Source organism: Salmo salar, chromosome 10 (assembly GCF_965601325.2).
Source record: "Salmo salar chromosome 10, fSalSal1, whole genome shotgun sequence".
In the NCBI taxonomy this organism is placed as follows: Eukaryota; Metazoa; Chordata; class Actinopteri; order Salmoniformes; family Salmonidae; genus Salmo; species Salmo salar.
In genome coordinates, this window is record NC_138300.1 from 10,435,982 (window position 1) to 10,453,649 (window position 17,668).

Sequence of the window (17,668 nt, forward strand, 5' to 3'; positions counted from 1 at the left end):
CAAAGACTGTCACATAACTCAGAAAACAAACCACACCTCTGAAGTAATAGTCCCAACATGGCAATATCATGCAAATTCTCAGGGTGCTTGGACTGGATGAATTCTACAAGGATCTGGGACTGGGCTAGAAAGACTTTGCTCTGTTAATCACTTTCTCACAATATGATAGTTTTTTGTTATAGCTAAATACAGTTTCTCTCAGAGAACTAGGCAGACAATGAAAAGTATCATGCTGTTCCACGCATATGGCGATAAACAAAATAAATAGATATCTACTCCTGTTACACCCTGAGTGAGTTAATAAGTAACCAATATGTGTATTTATTCTGTATACTAAGTTTCTTGTGATATGTCTCACACTGGCCTGGACTGCCACAAGAACTGGCTAGTTCAATCACATGCATTAAACGTCAGCTAATATGGCAACCTCTATTTTCTAATAATGTGCGGTGTAGAGGGGGAGGCTTATTTGAAGAACCAATTAACCCTAAACTGACCATTTAAAATCAAAATTGTGCTAAATGGGCTAGTTTTGTTTCTCTTAACTGTCATTAAGATCTCAGACTTGTTTGTTGTAAAATAAGTAACATTCTAAACTGAAGGAACATAATCTAACACAAAAATAAAATGTAACTCTTGCATGCTTTCAATACATAGAGTTCTAACAAATTATCGCACTAGAATCTTCTGATGATGAGCGATGACGATATCAACAATTTCCGATGACTGATACTTTGTAACTTTGATTCATACCGGTAAAAGGGCATCGTGGCGGGAAAATAAGGACTACGTATGCTCACGTCATATGACCAATTATGTCTACCATTAACCGATTCGGAAACTTACTGCTTGCGCAAAATATCACACAAGATAGCAAACGATAGTAGTTAGCGGCATATTGACAAGTTAGTAAGATAGACACGGTCCAAATCATTCTTTGGATCTGTAACACCCATTTTATTCATCCGCGACAACCTACGACTTGCTATGAAGTTCAACCTAACAACGACTGCGCGGAGTGATTTATTTAAGGACTACACCCAGGCACTGCCCGAATGCAGTGGGTCCTCTTCTCAGCCCAAACCCAGAAGAAAGCGGGGTCGTGACGGAACTGGGGAATTGTCGGAGGTCCCAGAATCACCGAAAATATAGTTTACAGAAACCTCAGTGTTGTGCGAGAGTACCCGTTAAATATATATTTTTAAGATTTTTCCATATTTGAACTAATACGCAAGTATGTCCTGGCAAGGCTACGTGGATAACCTGATGGCCGATGGCAGCTGCCAGGACTCCGCCATTGTTGGGTACACGGACGCTAAATATGTCTGGGCATCGTTTCCCGGTGGTACATTTGTTAACATAACGGTAAGGACACAATCAAAAATTACAGACTTACAAACAAAGGGAAATGCCGCCATTTTAGTCTGTTAGTTCATTTAATATGGGAATAAGGCCTTGCCTAATGGGGAAGCCCTAGATTGAATGATAAGGTAATGTTAGGCTCGAGCCAGGCATTGAATGTTGGCTAAGCTAGCACACATGGTATCCGGTGTTTTCTTGTACAGATATACACTTTTGCACTTTTATTTGAAGCGTAAGTGCATAGGCTCAGAACCACAACTACATTCAGAATGTCATGGTGTTATCAATATAGCTAAGGTCTAAAGCTTTCCTTTTGAGTTAAACATTGACTATTCAACATGAAAGTGTAGGAGGTAATCCGCTGGCTAACATGTTTAGTTAGCCTGACTAATGTGTTTAACTATCTGAACTAGAACTTGCAAATGAAACACAACCGTGCTTTCAGCAATTTGATACCCCATATGGGATATGTGAAAGTTAAATGGAGACCGGTTTCCCGTCTTGCAGCGTTTACTGTTATGTCTAGCCGGCAATGCGGGCTTTGGGAGGAGGGGTGTCGGGATCGAAAAATGGCACAAATCAGGCCTGTCACCCAGATTCGAAAGTTATTAAGCAAAATTGTTGGCTCATTACGCTGCATGCATATGTTACATGTACAATTTGCTTTGTACACTCGGCGATATTCACAGATGCATTTGTGAATCAGGCCCTCGCTCTCGCCCCTTTTGATTTCCCAAGATGGCGCCTCCACTCTGCATTTATTATTTTTTTCCCTCCTGTCTACGCAATTTGATCGGATTGCAACCTAAATTGGATGCACCAGCTCGAGGCAAATTGGTTGTACAATAGTATACCGTCCAATTGGCCTGCAGGTTTATTTTACATATTGCATCAGTCCGGTCATTCGTTGGCCCTCCATTTTGTTAGCTAGCAAGCATGCATGTAAATCAACTATTTCGAGTTGCTTGAGTTGTCAAAAACAGTTTAATATGTAAATTCACGCGCGTGCAGAACAATTATTCGATAGTTTGCTACAGGTTAGCGGGTTAACAAACATGCACGTTTTAACTAGCTATCTTTCTAGTGTGGAACTGCGACAGGATATTACCCATAATCTAATGAAATTGCGATTCCTGTATCATAGATTGCCGTGCGGATGTTGGAGGTTATTTTTCAGTCAGATGATTCTTTTGGTTTTGCTAAACTATGGCTAAACATCTAACCATTAGCTGTTTGGTACCCAGGCTGTGACATGAATAAGTTGGCAGTTACTCTGCTAAGTTTATGTTCAAATGTTACAGGTTGTAGGCAAGCTGTCAAATCAGTTGTCCTGCTGTGTTGCCTTGGTGAATTACTCTGGCTTCTGCTAGCTTCTAACGTTAGTGTTCTAGAGACTTCCACGAGGAGGCCAGCTTCTAGCTTTGCCAAGGCGTTATGGCATAGCTGGCTAGCTACTTTGCTTGCTAGATGGCCACATTAAATACGCTGAATTCCCTTCATTTTTTTTCTGGAAGGGTCTGTTTTATTGTGAGGGTGAGGCCTTTATGTGCTGTCATTTATTTAGAACCTGAGAATAAACCAGTCTGTTTTCATTGAGTAAATGTATGGGCAAACTATACTAAATCAGACTAGCTAGGCGTCAGTTGCTGACCATGACAGCCAAGCAATGCCTGATATGTATTGCAAATAAATAAAACTGGATTGTTTAATTTGTTCACTGAATACATGATTTGAAGGTTAAATTCAATGGACACTGGCCAATGAGCGCTGAGATGGTTACACTATCAATCTCTATCACACAGTACCCTAAACTATTTTTCAGCATGTGTTCCTTTCTGCCTGGTAGTACAAATGTGAACTGCAATACTTCTCAAATTGCCAAGTTCTCCAACTGTGATTCCAAAAAATGTCCGATTTATTTCACAAGTCTGACTGCTTTTGACTGCCTTTTTGTTGAAATGTTTTAATTTAACCAAATAATACTCCCTCTGAAGTTTTGCTAATTTTCACCCAACTTTGATTCTTCCTGTTTTAGACATTGTAGAGTATTGGAGAGAATAAACAAGTTGTCACATATGCTCTTATCTTATTGTTTTGTAATGACAAATTTTTTTATACATATGACTTTCTAACTTTATATGCTTGACATTTGTCCAATGCTCATCCGTAGGTTGACGAAATCGACGTCATAGTAGGAAAGGACCGAGAAGCTTTCTTCTGCGGTGGGCTGACCCTAGGCCAAAAGAAGTTCTCTGTCATCAGAGACAGCCTCCACGCCGATGGGGACTGGACAATGGACATCAGGACAAAGAGTCAAGGAGGAGAGCCCACATACAACGTTTCCATAGGCAAAGCCGGCAAAGGTAATGCCTGTCCCATTTCTTCACTGCTCAAACATTTTAAGGCTGTATGTAGTGCATAGGTTTAGTTTGGTTGTAATTAAAGTTTGCTGTGCATGTACAATATACTGGTATTCACCTCCTCAATATATAAAATGTATTTAAGGTACAGATGCAATTAAGTCTGTCACATTAAATCAACAAATGCATTGCACAATCATGCTTTAGCTTACACAAAATTGTAGCATCAGGACCTAGATGGGCTTTAAAATAGTAGAAAGGGATATAATACAATTGGAAAGTTTACTTGTAATCTAATTCATATGTTGATGTAGTTGTTATTTTAAGGAAAATTACACTCAAACGCCTTTTGGTATTTGTTTCATTAGTCCACTGTTCATACGCTCCTGGATGTTTTGAATGTCAGCAATCAAGTGTAAGATGTAGAACTTTCAAAATGCGTAATGACGCTTTCTGGATTTTGAAAGTTCTGTAGCTTAAACTTGATTGCTGACATCCCAAACAGTGGACTAATGAAATGTACCAAAATATGGTTTGAGTGGAATTTCCCTTTTAAGCACAGAGCTATTATGTATGGGAAAGGGGGTTCATGCAGTATAATGGACTTAAGTTCAATTTCAAGTATTTTTCAGATTAAGGAAGCCAATCAAATACCATTTGTTTTAAAGAATATGTTAGTTTTGCATCAGATTGGATTCAGGGACAATATTTGATCAACTGCTAGCTGGTCAAATGAGTCAAGTCTTGATGGGCCACTGAATTGAAGGGGAGATGCCCTGCCATTCGAAAAACAAGATGCCTGTGAGTTGTGCCAATGTTCATTTTGCCTTTATGGTCCCTATTCTCCTATGTCCCTAGCAGCTTTAAGTCCATGACACTCCTACTTGCAATACACAACCTCCCATCTGTGTATGTTTCTGTCACAGGGCAAGCTGGGCAACCTTTTCTGAGTTTATCCTTCTGGTCTTCTTCCTGATCGAATCAACCTTGAATTGCATGCGTATTCCCTATCCCTCTGTAATTGATGCCCTTTTCCCCTCACATCAACGCTTAAGTGTCAAGTTCAGGTTATTCCTATCACATGTTAACCCTAGTCCCTGTCAATTTAGGCATTTCTGCTCTGGTAGTGGCACTCAAGGATTTTGCTGCTGTTCATATGTATTGAGGAGAGGTACTACAAGCATGCTGACTGCATGTGTACTGCATTAGTGTTGGTGGTAGTGAGTAGAAGCATTCACTTTCCTATTCCTCCCTGCTGCTGGCATGCCATGTAGACTCATAGCTAAGTAGTGGATAAAGTAAAGGGTAGTCTTAGGCCAGTGTTTTGTTTCTGATTTACTTGCCATTGCCACCTTTTACACCAGTTTAGAATGGAGCAATTAGTGCTGTTATTGTCACAGCTTCTGACTGGGTAAAAAAGCCATTTATGGACTTTGTTAACATAAGCGGATGATTCAGACATTCCTAAGTTCAGAAGAGTAGGCTAGATGTGTTTCATTATACTGTAGGCTAATGGGCTTGAATGGGCAGCACTATTGCATAATTTTAGTGAGAGCTTTGCATGTTTTCTTCCAGTCCAAGGGCAGCAGCCATAATAAGAAAATGAATGCTTGCATATTGGCCATGGACGGGGCCTCTGGTGAGCTTCCTATGTCTTCCTTCATACTAACCAGCCCTGTCCACCACCGTGTTTCTATTTGACAATTTCTTTAATATTAAATTATCTAACTTCACATTTTCTCAATTTCCCTTCTCTCTTTTCTTTCAGTCTTGGTTCTTGTATTGGGCAAAGAAGGGGTCCATGGAGGCGGATTGAATAAGAAGGCATACTCAATGGCAAAATACTTAAGGGATTCAGGGTTCTAGTTTTGTCTTGACATAGCCCAAGTGTAGTAGTTGAGGAAGAGGAGAGAAGTAAAGAAAAAACACAAAATAAAAATGTTAAAGCAAAGAGATTGCTGTTAATATTTTCCTTTCAAGCAGTCCTATTTAAAATGAGTCCTGGCAGCGTTATTGGCAGTGCAGGGCCACATGTTTAAGACCCTGCAGTCAATGTAGCCCACCTTTAGCGGGGAAAAGTGGTATCTTATCCCCCCCCACCACCATGTCTGTTCATTTCTGTTCTTTTTTTTTTCTTGTGTACTCCAGCATTGGTTTTAGTCATGGGAAAGGAAGGTGTCCATGGAGGGCAGCTCAACAAGAAAGCGTATACAATGGCTGACTACCTGAGGAAGTCTGGATACTAAAGCAGCCTCTGCCCAGCCTCCTAGCAGCTCACCCTTACCACCCTCTTGCGTTTCACAGTACTTCCAGTTCTAGTTGGTAGTTGCTTATTTTTCTCTACTCTGCCCCCTCCCATTTTTTGCTCCCTTTTTTATTTATCCCCTTTTCTCTTGTCCTTTTCCAGTCATCTTTATGCATTCACACTGTGTACTCTATCCCATTCTAGCACTACTGTTGCACCATAGTTAAAGATGAGCATGTTGTTAACAGGACATTGTGACAAATCTGTACTTATAAAGACCTGTACCATTCTAGCCAATGCTCAGTGAAAACCCTAAAGTGAAGGAAACCTAAATTAAAGAGATTTCATATGATGGTGCCCGGTAGTTCAGACCCTTGAGCAGCCGATGCCTTTGGAGCACTTGAGCAGTAATCAAGCTCATATTGTCTTCCTTTTCTGGAGCATGTCTGGGAGGGGAAACTCCATGCATATCTTTGAGCCTACTGAAATACTGTTCCGTCTGCCCCGCATGCCCTGTAACTCCTGCCAAATGTCTGTTCCCCCTCCCTCCCTCTTTCCCATCCTGTTTGTTCATAGTAGGTGACACTCCATCAGTACTCAGGAGGCATATTCCTCCAACCACTACACCTTAAAGTCCTCCATAGCCCCCTTTCCCAGATGGGTTTTTAAGTGGGGGGGGGGGGGGGGGGGGCCCAATCCATTTTTGGTATTGATTGAATCAAATGGCAAAACAGCGTTGATGCAGGTAGAATCTCCTCCTACGCCCTCTTCATGACCTTTCTGACTACATGAACCCCATGGACATTCCATCGTTGCAATGGCTCAGGCACTTAAAATATTGTTTGCCAGCTCCTGTAATTTTTTTTTTTAAGGCTGCCATTTTGGACAGTAGATATCCCAGCATAACGATCTGGAGTGTGTCCAGTTTGAATTTTTCATAGGACCAACTTTTGTTGCAGCTTGGGTATTTATACAGTTGCTCTAGCTAAATCATTGTGAAGGATGACTGCTAGCCTCATCTTTCTGCTGAAGGCAAAACAACACTAACATAAAACCACACTATCACATGACACCAGATAAAGCTGCGGAGGGGGGGGGGGGGGGGGAGAGTTATTGGAGGAAATCTGTTTCCTCATTTGTCAACCTTTTTGCATTTTTTTTTTTTTTTTAAGAAATGAATTACTGCATTTGAAAACCCATGCTGTGTGAAGAAACTGTGGTATAAATTGCCTTGTTCTCTAGTCATCAACTAAGATGTGGTATCAAACTGTGTTCAGGCTCGGTACTTAATGTAATCTCCAATTGAAAATAACTTACAGTAGAAATGACACTCAATTTAATGGGAGATGGGATAGTTGGAATAAGAACACTTGGTTCTCTCGTGGAAACTTAAAATACAAAACATGGGTATCCTGTGCCATAATGTAGAGATCTGTTGCTATTGTGTGATGGATTTGAACTGCTGCCCAGTAAGGGGTAATTTCATTGGCACTTTTAGGGGTGTTTTAGCATCTGCTCCAATGTTCAGGCCTTGTGGCATGTGTACTAATTAAAATCTTATTTGCTGATTTTTGTTAATTTCTTCCCCCTACACCTTTCTTACACCTGGGATAGTCTCTAACACATTGGATTTCATATGCATAAACCAATAAATGCCATAAATTGATTTATCACCTTGTTTACAGACCGATCAAATAAATTTATTCCAACCAGATTGATTGTATGTACTTTCTTGCTTTTCAAGTTGAAATGTATTCTCTGTTTTTGAGCCAGAGCAGCAGTTTTATTTTTTTAATTATTAAACTGGAATTGGTCTGGAGGTTCCTATTACCCTGGCCTGGAGCTAAATAGTTCAACTGGGATACTCTTGGTTAATCTTTAAAGGTATGTTGCAGGTAAACATGGTGATGTTCCTTTTGTAGAAAGGTACGAGGATGTTGGCTGAGTCATTGTGGCAGAATTAGGCCTGGGAACCCCACAGGGCCTGATGGTAACATACCAAAATGTGCATTGCCTTGACAGTGGGTGTTTATTGGCTTGATCAGTGGTTTTCAAACCTCTCCTGGGGGACACCCAGACGTTTCAAAATGTTGCTGTAGCCTTTAACTAGCTCACCTGATGGACTAATATAGGGCTTCGTAATTAGTTGAATACAGTGTGCTAGCTCTGAAATAGTTCAAATACATGGAACCGCTGGTGGTTTCCAAGGAGAGGTTTGAAAACCACAGGGCTAGGTGGACTGAAACATTGGCTTAGGTCTGACCTTTCGTCTCAGCCTAGAACTGGGGAAGCAACGATTATTAAACGGGTCCGGATTCAATTGTCGACAACGCAGCTTCTGAAGGCAATTTCCGATTCAGGCAGCGTTTACCGTGAATGAGATCTCTGAAACGGGAACATTTTCTTAAAGCCATTTTCACAACCCATGGTCAGATTGCATCCCAGACTAATTTGGGGTATGTGCATCTTCATCCTGTCACCATGTATAGAGGGTCCCAAAAAAATGTACTTTTCTTTCTAGTAGACTATCGAAGACTTGATATTTCAAGATGATGTAACTTGATGGTGAATGCGTCATATCTATTTAATGTCTTGGTTTCTGTAGAAGTAACCAAACTGGGGGAATTAGGAGTATCACTTCAACAACTTGACAAGTGATTTTTATTGGCTTCACAGCGTTCCATTAACCCTTTACACTTTTGGGAATTGGCCTATATGCATAGGTTTTAAATGTTATGTTTCTTAGAGCCCAGCTGATTGAAAACCTGTATCAACCGATATGGGCTTTTTACCGCTATGTTGGTATTGGCTGACAATTCCACCCGGTATTCAGTAAATGGGATGGGGGGGGTGGAAGGAAACTCATGCTTATCTGAATGCTTGTTGACATTCTCGTGTTGTCACAATGTATGAAATCAACATTTTAAGCATAGTTTATTGGACAATTGCTATTTTGGATGGCAATTTGAGAATTCAGTGTGGGAAAGTCTATTTCCTGACTAAAACAGTATATTGGCAGCTATATTGTTTTTTTGGGGGGGGGGGGGAGAAACGTAATCTGACAAACCCATCGGTAGGGCTCTAGTTTTACAGAAGAAATATGAAAAGCATATGCATAAAAATGGTAGCAACTGAAAGGGAACAGTTTGGAAAATACATATAGAAAATATGCACATTTTCCCACCAGTAGTGTTTCCCCCAAACTAACTTGTTGCAGATAAAAATTAGTGTGATGTAGTGCTGACAATGTACTTTTTCGCATACGTTTTCATTAGAGGTCGACCGATTAATCGGAATGGCTGATTAATTAGGGCCGATTTCAAGTTTTCAAAACAATCGGTAACCGGTATTTTTGGACACCGATTTGCCGAATTTTCTTTTTCTTATTTTTGTTTAAGATATTTTTTATATTTTTTTTATATACACCTTTTATTTAACTAAGCAAGTCGGTTAAGAACACATTCTTATTTTCAATCACAGCCTAGGAACGGTGGGTTAACTGCCTTGTTCAGGGGCAGAACGACAGATATTTACCTTGTCAGCTCGGGGATTCGTTTTTGCAACCTTCCGGGTATTAGTCCAACGCTCTAACCACCTGCCTTGCAGGCTCCTCGTGGAGTGCAATGTGTGGCAGGCTGACTACCTGCTACGCGAGGGCAGTAAGAAGCCAAGGTAAGTTGCTAGCTGGCATTAAACTTATCTAATAAAAAACAATCAATCTTAACATAATCACTAATCACTAGAATGATTCATTCTAAAATGATTATATCTAAAACCTTTTCATTCTTACTGTTATCTGAATACTGGATTTGCGCCATGTGTATCAGTCACAGCATCTATTTTCAAAGATAAGATGAGTGTATTCGTATTCAAAACTGAAAATCAGTCTGGTAATTTCATAATAATGCAAATAAAGTTAGCATAAGGCAGTGGCTTCAAATGAAACATTTGGCTGGCCCAACTCTATGTTGATGGGATGCACTTGAGCTCAATTTCGAGTCTCATAGCAAAGTGTCTGAATACTTATGTTATTAAGGTATCCGTTTTTATTTTTTTATACATTCGGCTGTAATGTAACATGTGGAAAAAGTGAAGGGGTCTGAATACTTTCCCAATACGCTGTATAAGGCTTATGGCCTAATTAGTGTAGTCTACTTGGCAAGTATTACACGGTTCAGGCTGTTTCTCATGTTCGAACCTGCATCAATTGGACACAATACAGCGCTGATTGTCAGACCAAAATGGAAGTAATAATTAATAGTCTCCATTATGTAATGGTGACAGATCCAGGCCACCATGTTACTTGTTACCTGTAAGTCTGATCAAAGAGATGGGGCTTTTGAAACCAATGTCATGGCAGAGCACAGTAACATAGCTGGTTTATGGTTCACTGATCCACTGTCACTACTTGTTCTGATCCATCATAAAAGTTCTTGACGATGAAGAACACACTTCATTAAATCACTGTAGCTTTGTGCCTTGATCACAAACCTCTTGAAATGGATGGAAGGCCTCGGCATTCTATTGACAAATAGTGTCTTTATTGAAGTGAAATTAAATTGAATACAGGCATGTGTGAGCATAACATGTTTACAAGACATCAAATAAAAAGGCAACAGGACTCAACATAGAACAGTTCAAGTCATATTAGAAAAATTATTTTTACTTGTAGAACTTCCTACGTACAATATGACGTGAAATCAAATACATGTTGCAAGACCTATCCACCAATGGCATCATGCATTTCAGAGAAGTGGTCTGTGATGTGTCTAGAGCAGCCAAATGAAGTCTACAGCAGACTGCTTGTAGCAGTGTAGACGGGGGTACTACCTGAACAAAACTGTTTCTCCCCACCCCCTCTGCTTGTATTACACGACTGCTGAGAGGTTACCCATAACATTGGGCAAACACACAGCAAACCTATCTTCCTTTGGCTAAATGCACAACCGGTTTGGCTTAATTTTGTCTGTGCAGGTCAACGTAACAGATCAGTCGCGTCAAAATCATAGTCAGATGAGCGACTGGCTCCAGGATAGAGACCGATTGGCAAAACCCAGTTCCCATGGGCTCTCGTTTTTATATATTCACATGGAAAAGGTCAGATCAACTGATTTTATAAAAGGCTGCTGTATAGTACTTTGATTTAGATATTTCTATGCAGCAGGAATATATACAATATAACAGGCTACAGATATACAGGCCAAAAAATAATCAAATGTTTTAAGATGTTAATTATGGTGATCTATACATTATATATATACTCTCAATGCATTCCTTCACAGTTGGTGTCAAGCATGCTCGTGCACACGAGAGCACTGAGCCCTTTCTCACAGTGAACAGAGTATAACACTAGTCGGAGGATGTCTGCAGAAAACCACCCCATACTGACAAACCAGAGTAAAATACAGTCTAGTGTACGGCACCATTCCTGTGAAATCGACGCCGTTTAGCCCAAAACACATGATGACACTCATCTTGTCATCCAGACACCATCTGCACATTGTCCCACCCTTCAGTAATCAGGTTAAAAATACAACAAAAGGAGAATTATGATGATTTACATTCTAAACTTGGAGGGAGATAAAATAGATTATTAAACAGTAGTAAAAATGAAACAAATCCTCTTGACCACGCCTCCTGCGTGAGTCTCTGCAACCCCATAGGGTGAGTGGGAGAGAGGGGCGGCGGAACGGCCACCTGTCTGTCAACTCAGGCCAGCCAATCAGGCGCGGACCGGGTCGTGGTCGTCAGGACGAGGCTCCTGCAGCTGCACCACTGTCTCCACGGTGACCTCGCTGTCGTTGCTGGTGTCCAGGTGGTCGTCTTCATACTCGGAGGACTCCGGATCGGGCTCGGAACGTGAGGCGCCCGACATGGTGCCAAAGGAGTGGCCGCTGGTGGAGGCCAGAGAGCGCAGCAGCGGGGTGCTCTCTGACACCTCGTTCTCATCGGGCCCGCTGTCGCCCTCCTCCGAGTCGGAGTCGCCCGCAGAGGGGACCACCTTCTGCTTGCACACAGGACACGTCTTCTTGGTCTTGGTCAGCCAGGGGTCCACACACTTGTTGTGGTAAGCTGGAGGGAGGGAGAGGACAGGGAAAAAGGTCATTACACTCACAATCATAGGCAGCATGTAGGTTTTTTCTAGGCTTGTAAATCAAAGGTCCAACACACAAGGTAATCCTAAGGGTGTGCTTGTTATCTACTGAATGAATGTTGTAACATGACTATATAAGGGTGGACAATTTTGATTAGGTTTGGCTACAACACCTGGAGAGGGTAATGGGGAATTTCAAAGGCAAACCTAGCTTGATGTATTACAATACTAGGATTTAAGCTTAATAGGTTTACAAATAGGGGATTGTGGACATTTCAGGAAATAATGCTTTAAAACCAGCCATTTTCACCAAGAAAATGGCATTCTATTTAACTTCTACATTACCAGTACTGTATACAGTATTAGTATAGCTTGACAGTGTCCAGAAGCTACGGCGGTTTTCTAAGAACACTAGCGGTCAGGCCAGCTGCATATTAGATGCAGCAAAGTGCGCTGGAGCCAAATAGATGATTTTCTGCGATGATACAGACAGGCATGGTTCCAGGAACAGCACAGGGTGCAGTAGAGCCTTTCAGACTGTCGCCCACTGAGACATCGCATGACCTAGTGTTTTATACTACATCGACAAAAGTATGTGGACACCTGCTCATTCCAAAATCATGGGCATTAATATGGAGTTAGTCCCCCCTTTGCTGCCTCCACTCTTTCCACTAGATGTTGGAAAACATTGCTGCGGGGACTTGCTTCCATTTACCCACGCGCATTAGTGAGGTCGGGCACTGATGTTGGGCGATTATGCCTGGCTCGCAGTTGACGTTCCAATTCATCCCAAAGGTGTTTGATGGGGTTGAGGTCAGGGCTCTGTGCAGGCAGTCAAGTTCTTCCACACCAATCTCGACAAACCATTTCTGTATGGACCTTGCTTTGTGCACATGGGCATTGTCATGCTGAAACAGGATAGGGCCTTACCCAAACTGTTGCCACAAAGTTGGAAGCACAGTATGCTGTAGCGTTAAGATTTCTCTTCACTGGAACTAATGGGCTTAGCCCAAACCATGAAAAACAGCCCAAGACCATTATTCCTCCTCCACAAAACTTTATAGTTGGCACTATGCATTAGGGCAGGTAGCGTTCTCCTGGCATCCGCCAAACCCAGATTAGTCCGTCGGACTGCCAGATGGTGAAGCGTGATTCCTCACTCCAGAAAACACTGCTCCTCACTCTAGAGAACGCGTTTCCACTGCTCCAGAGTCCAATTGCGGTGAACTTTACACCACTCCAGCCAACGCTTGGCATTGCGCATGGTGATCTTAGGCTTGTGTGTGGCTGCTCGGCCATGGAAACCCGTTTCATGAAGCTCCCGATGAACAGTTATTGTGTAGATGTTGCTTCTAGAGGCAGTTTGGAACTTGGTAGTGAGTGTTGCAACTTAGAACAGACTAATTTTATGTGCTTCAGTACTCGGCGGTCCTGTTCTGTGAGCTTGTGTGGCCTACCATTTGCGGTTGAGCCGTTGTTGCTCCTAGACATTTCCACTTCACAATAACAGCACTTACAGTTGACTGGGGCAGCTCTAGCAAGGCAGAAATTTGAAGAACATACTTGTTGGAAAGGTGGCGTTCTATGACGATGCCCTACTGAATCCACTAATTTGAAGGGGTGTTCACATACTTTTGTGTATCTAGAGCAGTGTTTCCCAACTCTAGTCTTCCAACAGCACACATTTGTTGTAGCCCCGGACAAAAACACCTGATTCAACTCATTGAGGACTTAGTGATTAGTTGACTCATTTAAATCAGGTGTGCTTGTCTGGGGCTACAACAAAAATGTGTGCTGTTGGAAGACTATAGAGTTGGAAAACACTGATCTAGAGGACTGCAGTGGAGGAGCACAGGTTGCTGGATGGGGGTGGGGTAGAGGAAGGTGAGGAGTAGCAGAGAGGGTAGGTGGCAAGTAGATGGGTTTAGGGTAGTAGGTTGTTGTGTGGTTGTGTGTGTGTCGGGAGGGGGTAGAGGGCATGGCAGGCCAAGCCTCACCGTGAGAGCAGGGCAGGACCCGGAGCTTGTCTCCCTCCTCGTACTCATCCAGGCATATGGCACACACATCGTAGGCGTCCCCTAGGTACAAAAGACACACGGTTCAATGGCAAAACAAAATACAGAAAACTCTTAATAAAGACATTTTAATTTTACTCAATTGTGTAGCCTGTATTTATTTAAATGACGGGCTGAGTCAGACTACTGTCAACTGACTCAGAGTGCCTTACAAAAGTATTCACCCCCTTGGCATTTTTCCTATTTTGTTGCATTACAACCTGTCATTTAAATTTAATTTCATGTAATGGACATACACAAAATAGTCCAAATTGGTGAAGTGAAATGAAAAAAATAACTTAAAGTTAAATGTAAAACTGGTGCGCGCATATGTATTCACCCCTTTTGCTATGAAGCCCCTAAATAAGATCTGGTGCAACCAATTATCTTCACAAGTCACATAATTATTTAAATAAATTCCACCTGTGTGCAATCTAAGTGTCACATGATCTCAGTATATATACACCTGTTCTGAAAGGCCCCAGAGTCTGCAACACCATTAAGCAAGGGGCAACACCAAGTGGCACCATGAAGACCAAGGAGCTCTCTAAACAGGTCAGGGACAAAGTTGTGGAGAAGTACAGATGAGAGGGCCGCCCTTAAAAAATAAAGGAGAGCCGCACACTCTAGGAGCTCAGATGCAAAAATATTTATGTCCAACGTTTGGACAGACAAGCTGTTTTCATCAGGGTATAATGATAAACACAGCGGGATGACTCATTTATATAGTGTCAAAGGACACACACAGGTGTCTGTAATCATGGCCGGGTGTGGCCTGATATCACTGGTTAATTCTCATACAAAAAACATAAATGGATAGCGTACGATCTTAGATACAATTTGGCTACATACGCCTACAAACCTTTGCAATAGCAAAATCACAAGAATGGCTTCAGATCAAAGTCTACGATGAGACCGAAGGGAGCAAGGGTCTTTAAATTAAAGATCCAGGCAGCCTCTCGTTTTAACAATAAATTGTCGAGGTCACCCCCTCTCCAAGGGAGGCATGACATGTTTGATGCCAATATAACGTAGAGACGAAATCGAGTGGTTTTCTTCCAAAAAGTGGGCCGCAACTGGGTAAATCGAGTTTTTGCACCTAATGGTGTTACGATGCGCCGAGATACGTTTTAATTTGCGCTTTGTTTTACCCACATAATTTTTACCACAAGGACAAGTTATAAGATAAATAACTGCCTTAGTGGAGCACGTGATAACACCTTTGATTGGGATCTGTTTCCCTGTTTGTGGGTGTTTGAAGGATCTATATTTATAAGTGCCATTGCATTGAGCACAGCCATTACATTTGTAGTTTCCATCCAGCAAATAGATGTTGTGCAGGGATATCTTGGGGTGGTAAATCAGAGTTTACCAATTGATCTCTGAGGTTTCTGCCCCATGAGAATACGACCAAGGGAAGGTCCGAAAACACATTACCGATACTATCATCGGATCTTAGAATGTGCCAATGTTTGTGAACGATTCCCTTAATTTGTTCCGAGCACTTTGAATAGCGGGTAGTTAGAACGCAAGAATGCTTATTTTTGCAAGACTGACCTTGAAAAAGTTCATGTCTCGTTTTGTTTTGAATTTTCTCCATGGCAGTATTAATCTGACCATTTTTGTACCCCCTCTCCTTGAATTTTCTTTGCGTCTCAGCCATATTTCTGTTGAAATCTGATTGGGCAAACTGTTTTTCAAGGGAAGTGGATGACAACTATCAGCCCTCAACAAAATGTTACGATCAGTAGATTTCCTGTAAAGATCAGTGTATAGAACATTATCTTCACACAAGATCAGAAGATCAAGAAAACTGATTTGACGTGTATCAGATTGAGAGAGGGCAGCCCACCAAAACTCACGGACCAGGCAAGGAGGGCATTAATCAGAGAGGCAACAAAGAGACCAAAGATAACCCTGAAGGAGCTGCAAAGCTCCACAGCGGAGATTGGAGTATCTGTCCATAGGACCACTTTAAGCCGTACACTCCACAGAGCTGGGCTTTACGGAAGAGTGGCCAGAAAAACATTTGGTGTTCGCCAAAAGGCATGTGGGAGACTCCCCAAACATATGGAAGAAGGTACTCTGGTTAGATGAGACTAAAATTGAGCTTTTTGGCAATCAAGGAAAACACTATGTCTGGCGCAAACCCAACACCTCTCATCACTCCGAGAACACCATCCCCACAGTGAAGCATGGTGGTGGCAGCATCATGCTGTGGGGATGTTTTTCATCGGCAGGGACTGGGGAAACTGATCAGAATTGAAGGAATGATGGATGGCGCTAAATACAGGGAAATTCTTGAGGGAAACCTGTTTCAGTCTTCAAGAAATTTGAGACTGGGACGGAGGTTCACCTTCCAGCAGGACAATGACCCTAAGCATATTTCTAAAGCAACACTCGAGTGGTTTAAGGGGAAACATTTAAATGTCTTGGAATGGCTTAGTCAGAGCCCAGACCTCAATCCAATTGAGAATCTGTGGTATGACTTAAAGTTTGATGTACACCAGCGGAACCCATCCAATTTGAAGGAGCTGGAGCAGTTTTGCCTTGAAGAATGGGCAAAAATCCCAGTGGCTAGATGTGCCAAGCTTATAGAGACATACCCCAAGAGACTTGCAGCTGTAATTGCTGCAAAAGGTGGCTCTACAAAGTATTGACTTTGGGGGGGGTGAATAGTTATGCACGCTCAAGTTGTTTTTTTGTCTTGAATGTTTCACAATAAAAAATATTTTGCATCTTCAAAGTGGTAGGTATGTTGTGTAAATGAAATGATACAAGGCCCAAAAAATCTAATTTAATTCCAGGTTGTCAGGCAACAAAATAGGAAAAGTGCCAAGGGGGTGAATACTTCTGCAAGCCTCTGTACCTCCGCTTTCAAGTCATTTCCCTACATTTGTTTCGGACAAAGTTCTCACTCTTTCCAAAATGGCTGAAATTCCACTCCAAGCACATTCCCGCCATGTATGTGGCTACCAAACCGGGCCAAACCTTAACTGACTTGCCTAGTTAAATAAAGGTTAAAAATAGTCAAATAAAATGCACTCCCTTTCAAATTCCACAGCATTCTTTCTTGCCCCTTCTCCTGTAGGGAGGATGAGGTGGTGTGCTGTGAAGGGAGCCGGATATGTGGGCCAGTGTTTATGTAAGCTTTAAATGAGCATGTTTTGCTGCTCCTCAGTACCCGTGCCAGGATTGCATGTAACCGTATAAGGATGGGGAGTCACGTCCACCCCCCCCCCCCCTTTCAGTAAAGTCACAGACTCAATCTCTCCCTCTTTTTTCCTTTTCTCTGCCCCTCTCTCTTTCCTCTGTCTCGTGCTCTCTTTTTCTCAGACTGTCTTTGTTGCCTGTCTCCAACTTTCTTTTTTCTCTCTCTGTCATTGTCACTTCTTGTCTTTATTCATTTCTCCCTCTCTCTCTCTGAACTTGAACCCAGTGCTGAAGGGGGGGGGGGGGGGGGGGGGGGGAGAGTAAGGGAGCATTTATAAAAGCATGGCTCCAGCACAAACTCAGGAAATGCTGAACTGTGGCACTGGGCTATTCTGAGTGA

General features: G+C 42.1%; 2 protein-coding genes across 6 annotated transcripts in view; one reads left to right on the top strand and one right to left on the bottom strand.

The window, feature by feature from the left end:
• Positions 1-898: 898 nt before the first annotated feature.
• Positions 899-7,681, top strand: LOC106613487 (profilin-2). Of its 2 annotated transcripts, none has more exons than XM_014215769.3 (3): positions 899-1,365; positions 3,533-3,725; positions 5,491-5,852. In XM_014215769.3, the coding sequence occupies exons 1-3, from the start codon at positions 1,237-1,239 to the stop codon at positions 5,586-5,588; spliced, it is 420 nt and encodes a 139-aa protein (XP_014071244.1). In that variant the 5' UTR covers positions 899-1,236; the 3' UTR covers positions 5,589-5,852. The 2 variants fall into 2 exon arrangements, with proteins under 2 accessions (XP_014071244.1, XP_014071243.1); XM_014215768.3 differs by lacking the exon at positions 5,491-5,852 and adding an exon at positions 5,871-7,681 and having other exon boundaries at positions 1,007-1,365.
• Positions 7,682-10,486: 2,805 nt separating this feature from the next.
• Positions 10,487-17,668, bottom strand: part of LOC106613488 (E3 ubiquitin-protein ligase RNF13) — a 93,212-nt gene continuing 86,030 nt past the window's right edge. For all 4 annotated transcript variants that reach the window (XM_014215770.3, XM_082956695.1, XM_082956696.1 and 1 more), the window contains 2 exons: positions 14,059-14,139; positions 10,487-12,039 (listed from right to left, as the gene is read on the bottom strand). In XM_014215770.3, coding sequence (XP_014071245.1) covers positions 11,690-12,039; positions 14,059-14,139 — 431 coding nt within the window. In that variant the 3' untranslated portion in view covers positions 10,487-11,689. The remainder of the gene's footprint in view (positions 12,040-14,058; positions 14,140-17,668) is intronic.

Coding starts and splice junctions, on each gene's coding strand:
- LOC106613487 (XM_014215769.3), top strand. CDS start 1,237: ATGTCCTGGCAAGGCTACGTGGATAACCTGATGGCCGATGGCAGCTGC. Junction 1,366..3,532: donor GTACATTTGTTAACATAACG/GTAAGGACACAA, acceptor GCTCATCCGTAG/GTTGACGAAATCGACGTCAT. Junction 3,726..5,490: donor CATAGGCAAAGCCGGCAAAG/GTAATGCCTGTC, acceptor CTTTTCTTTCAG/TCTTGGTTCTTGTATTGGGC.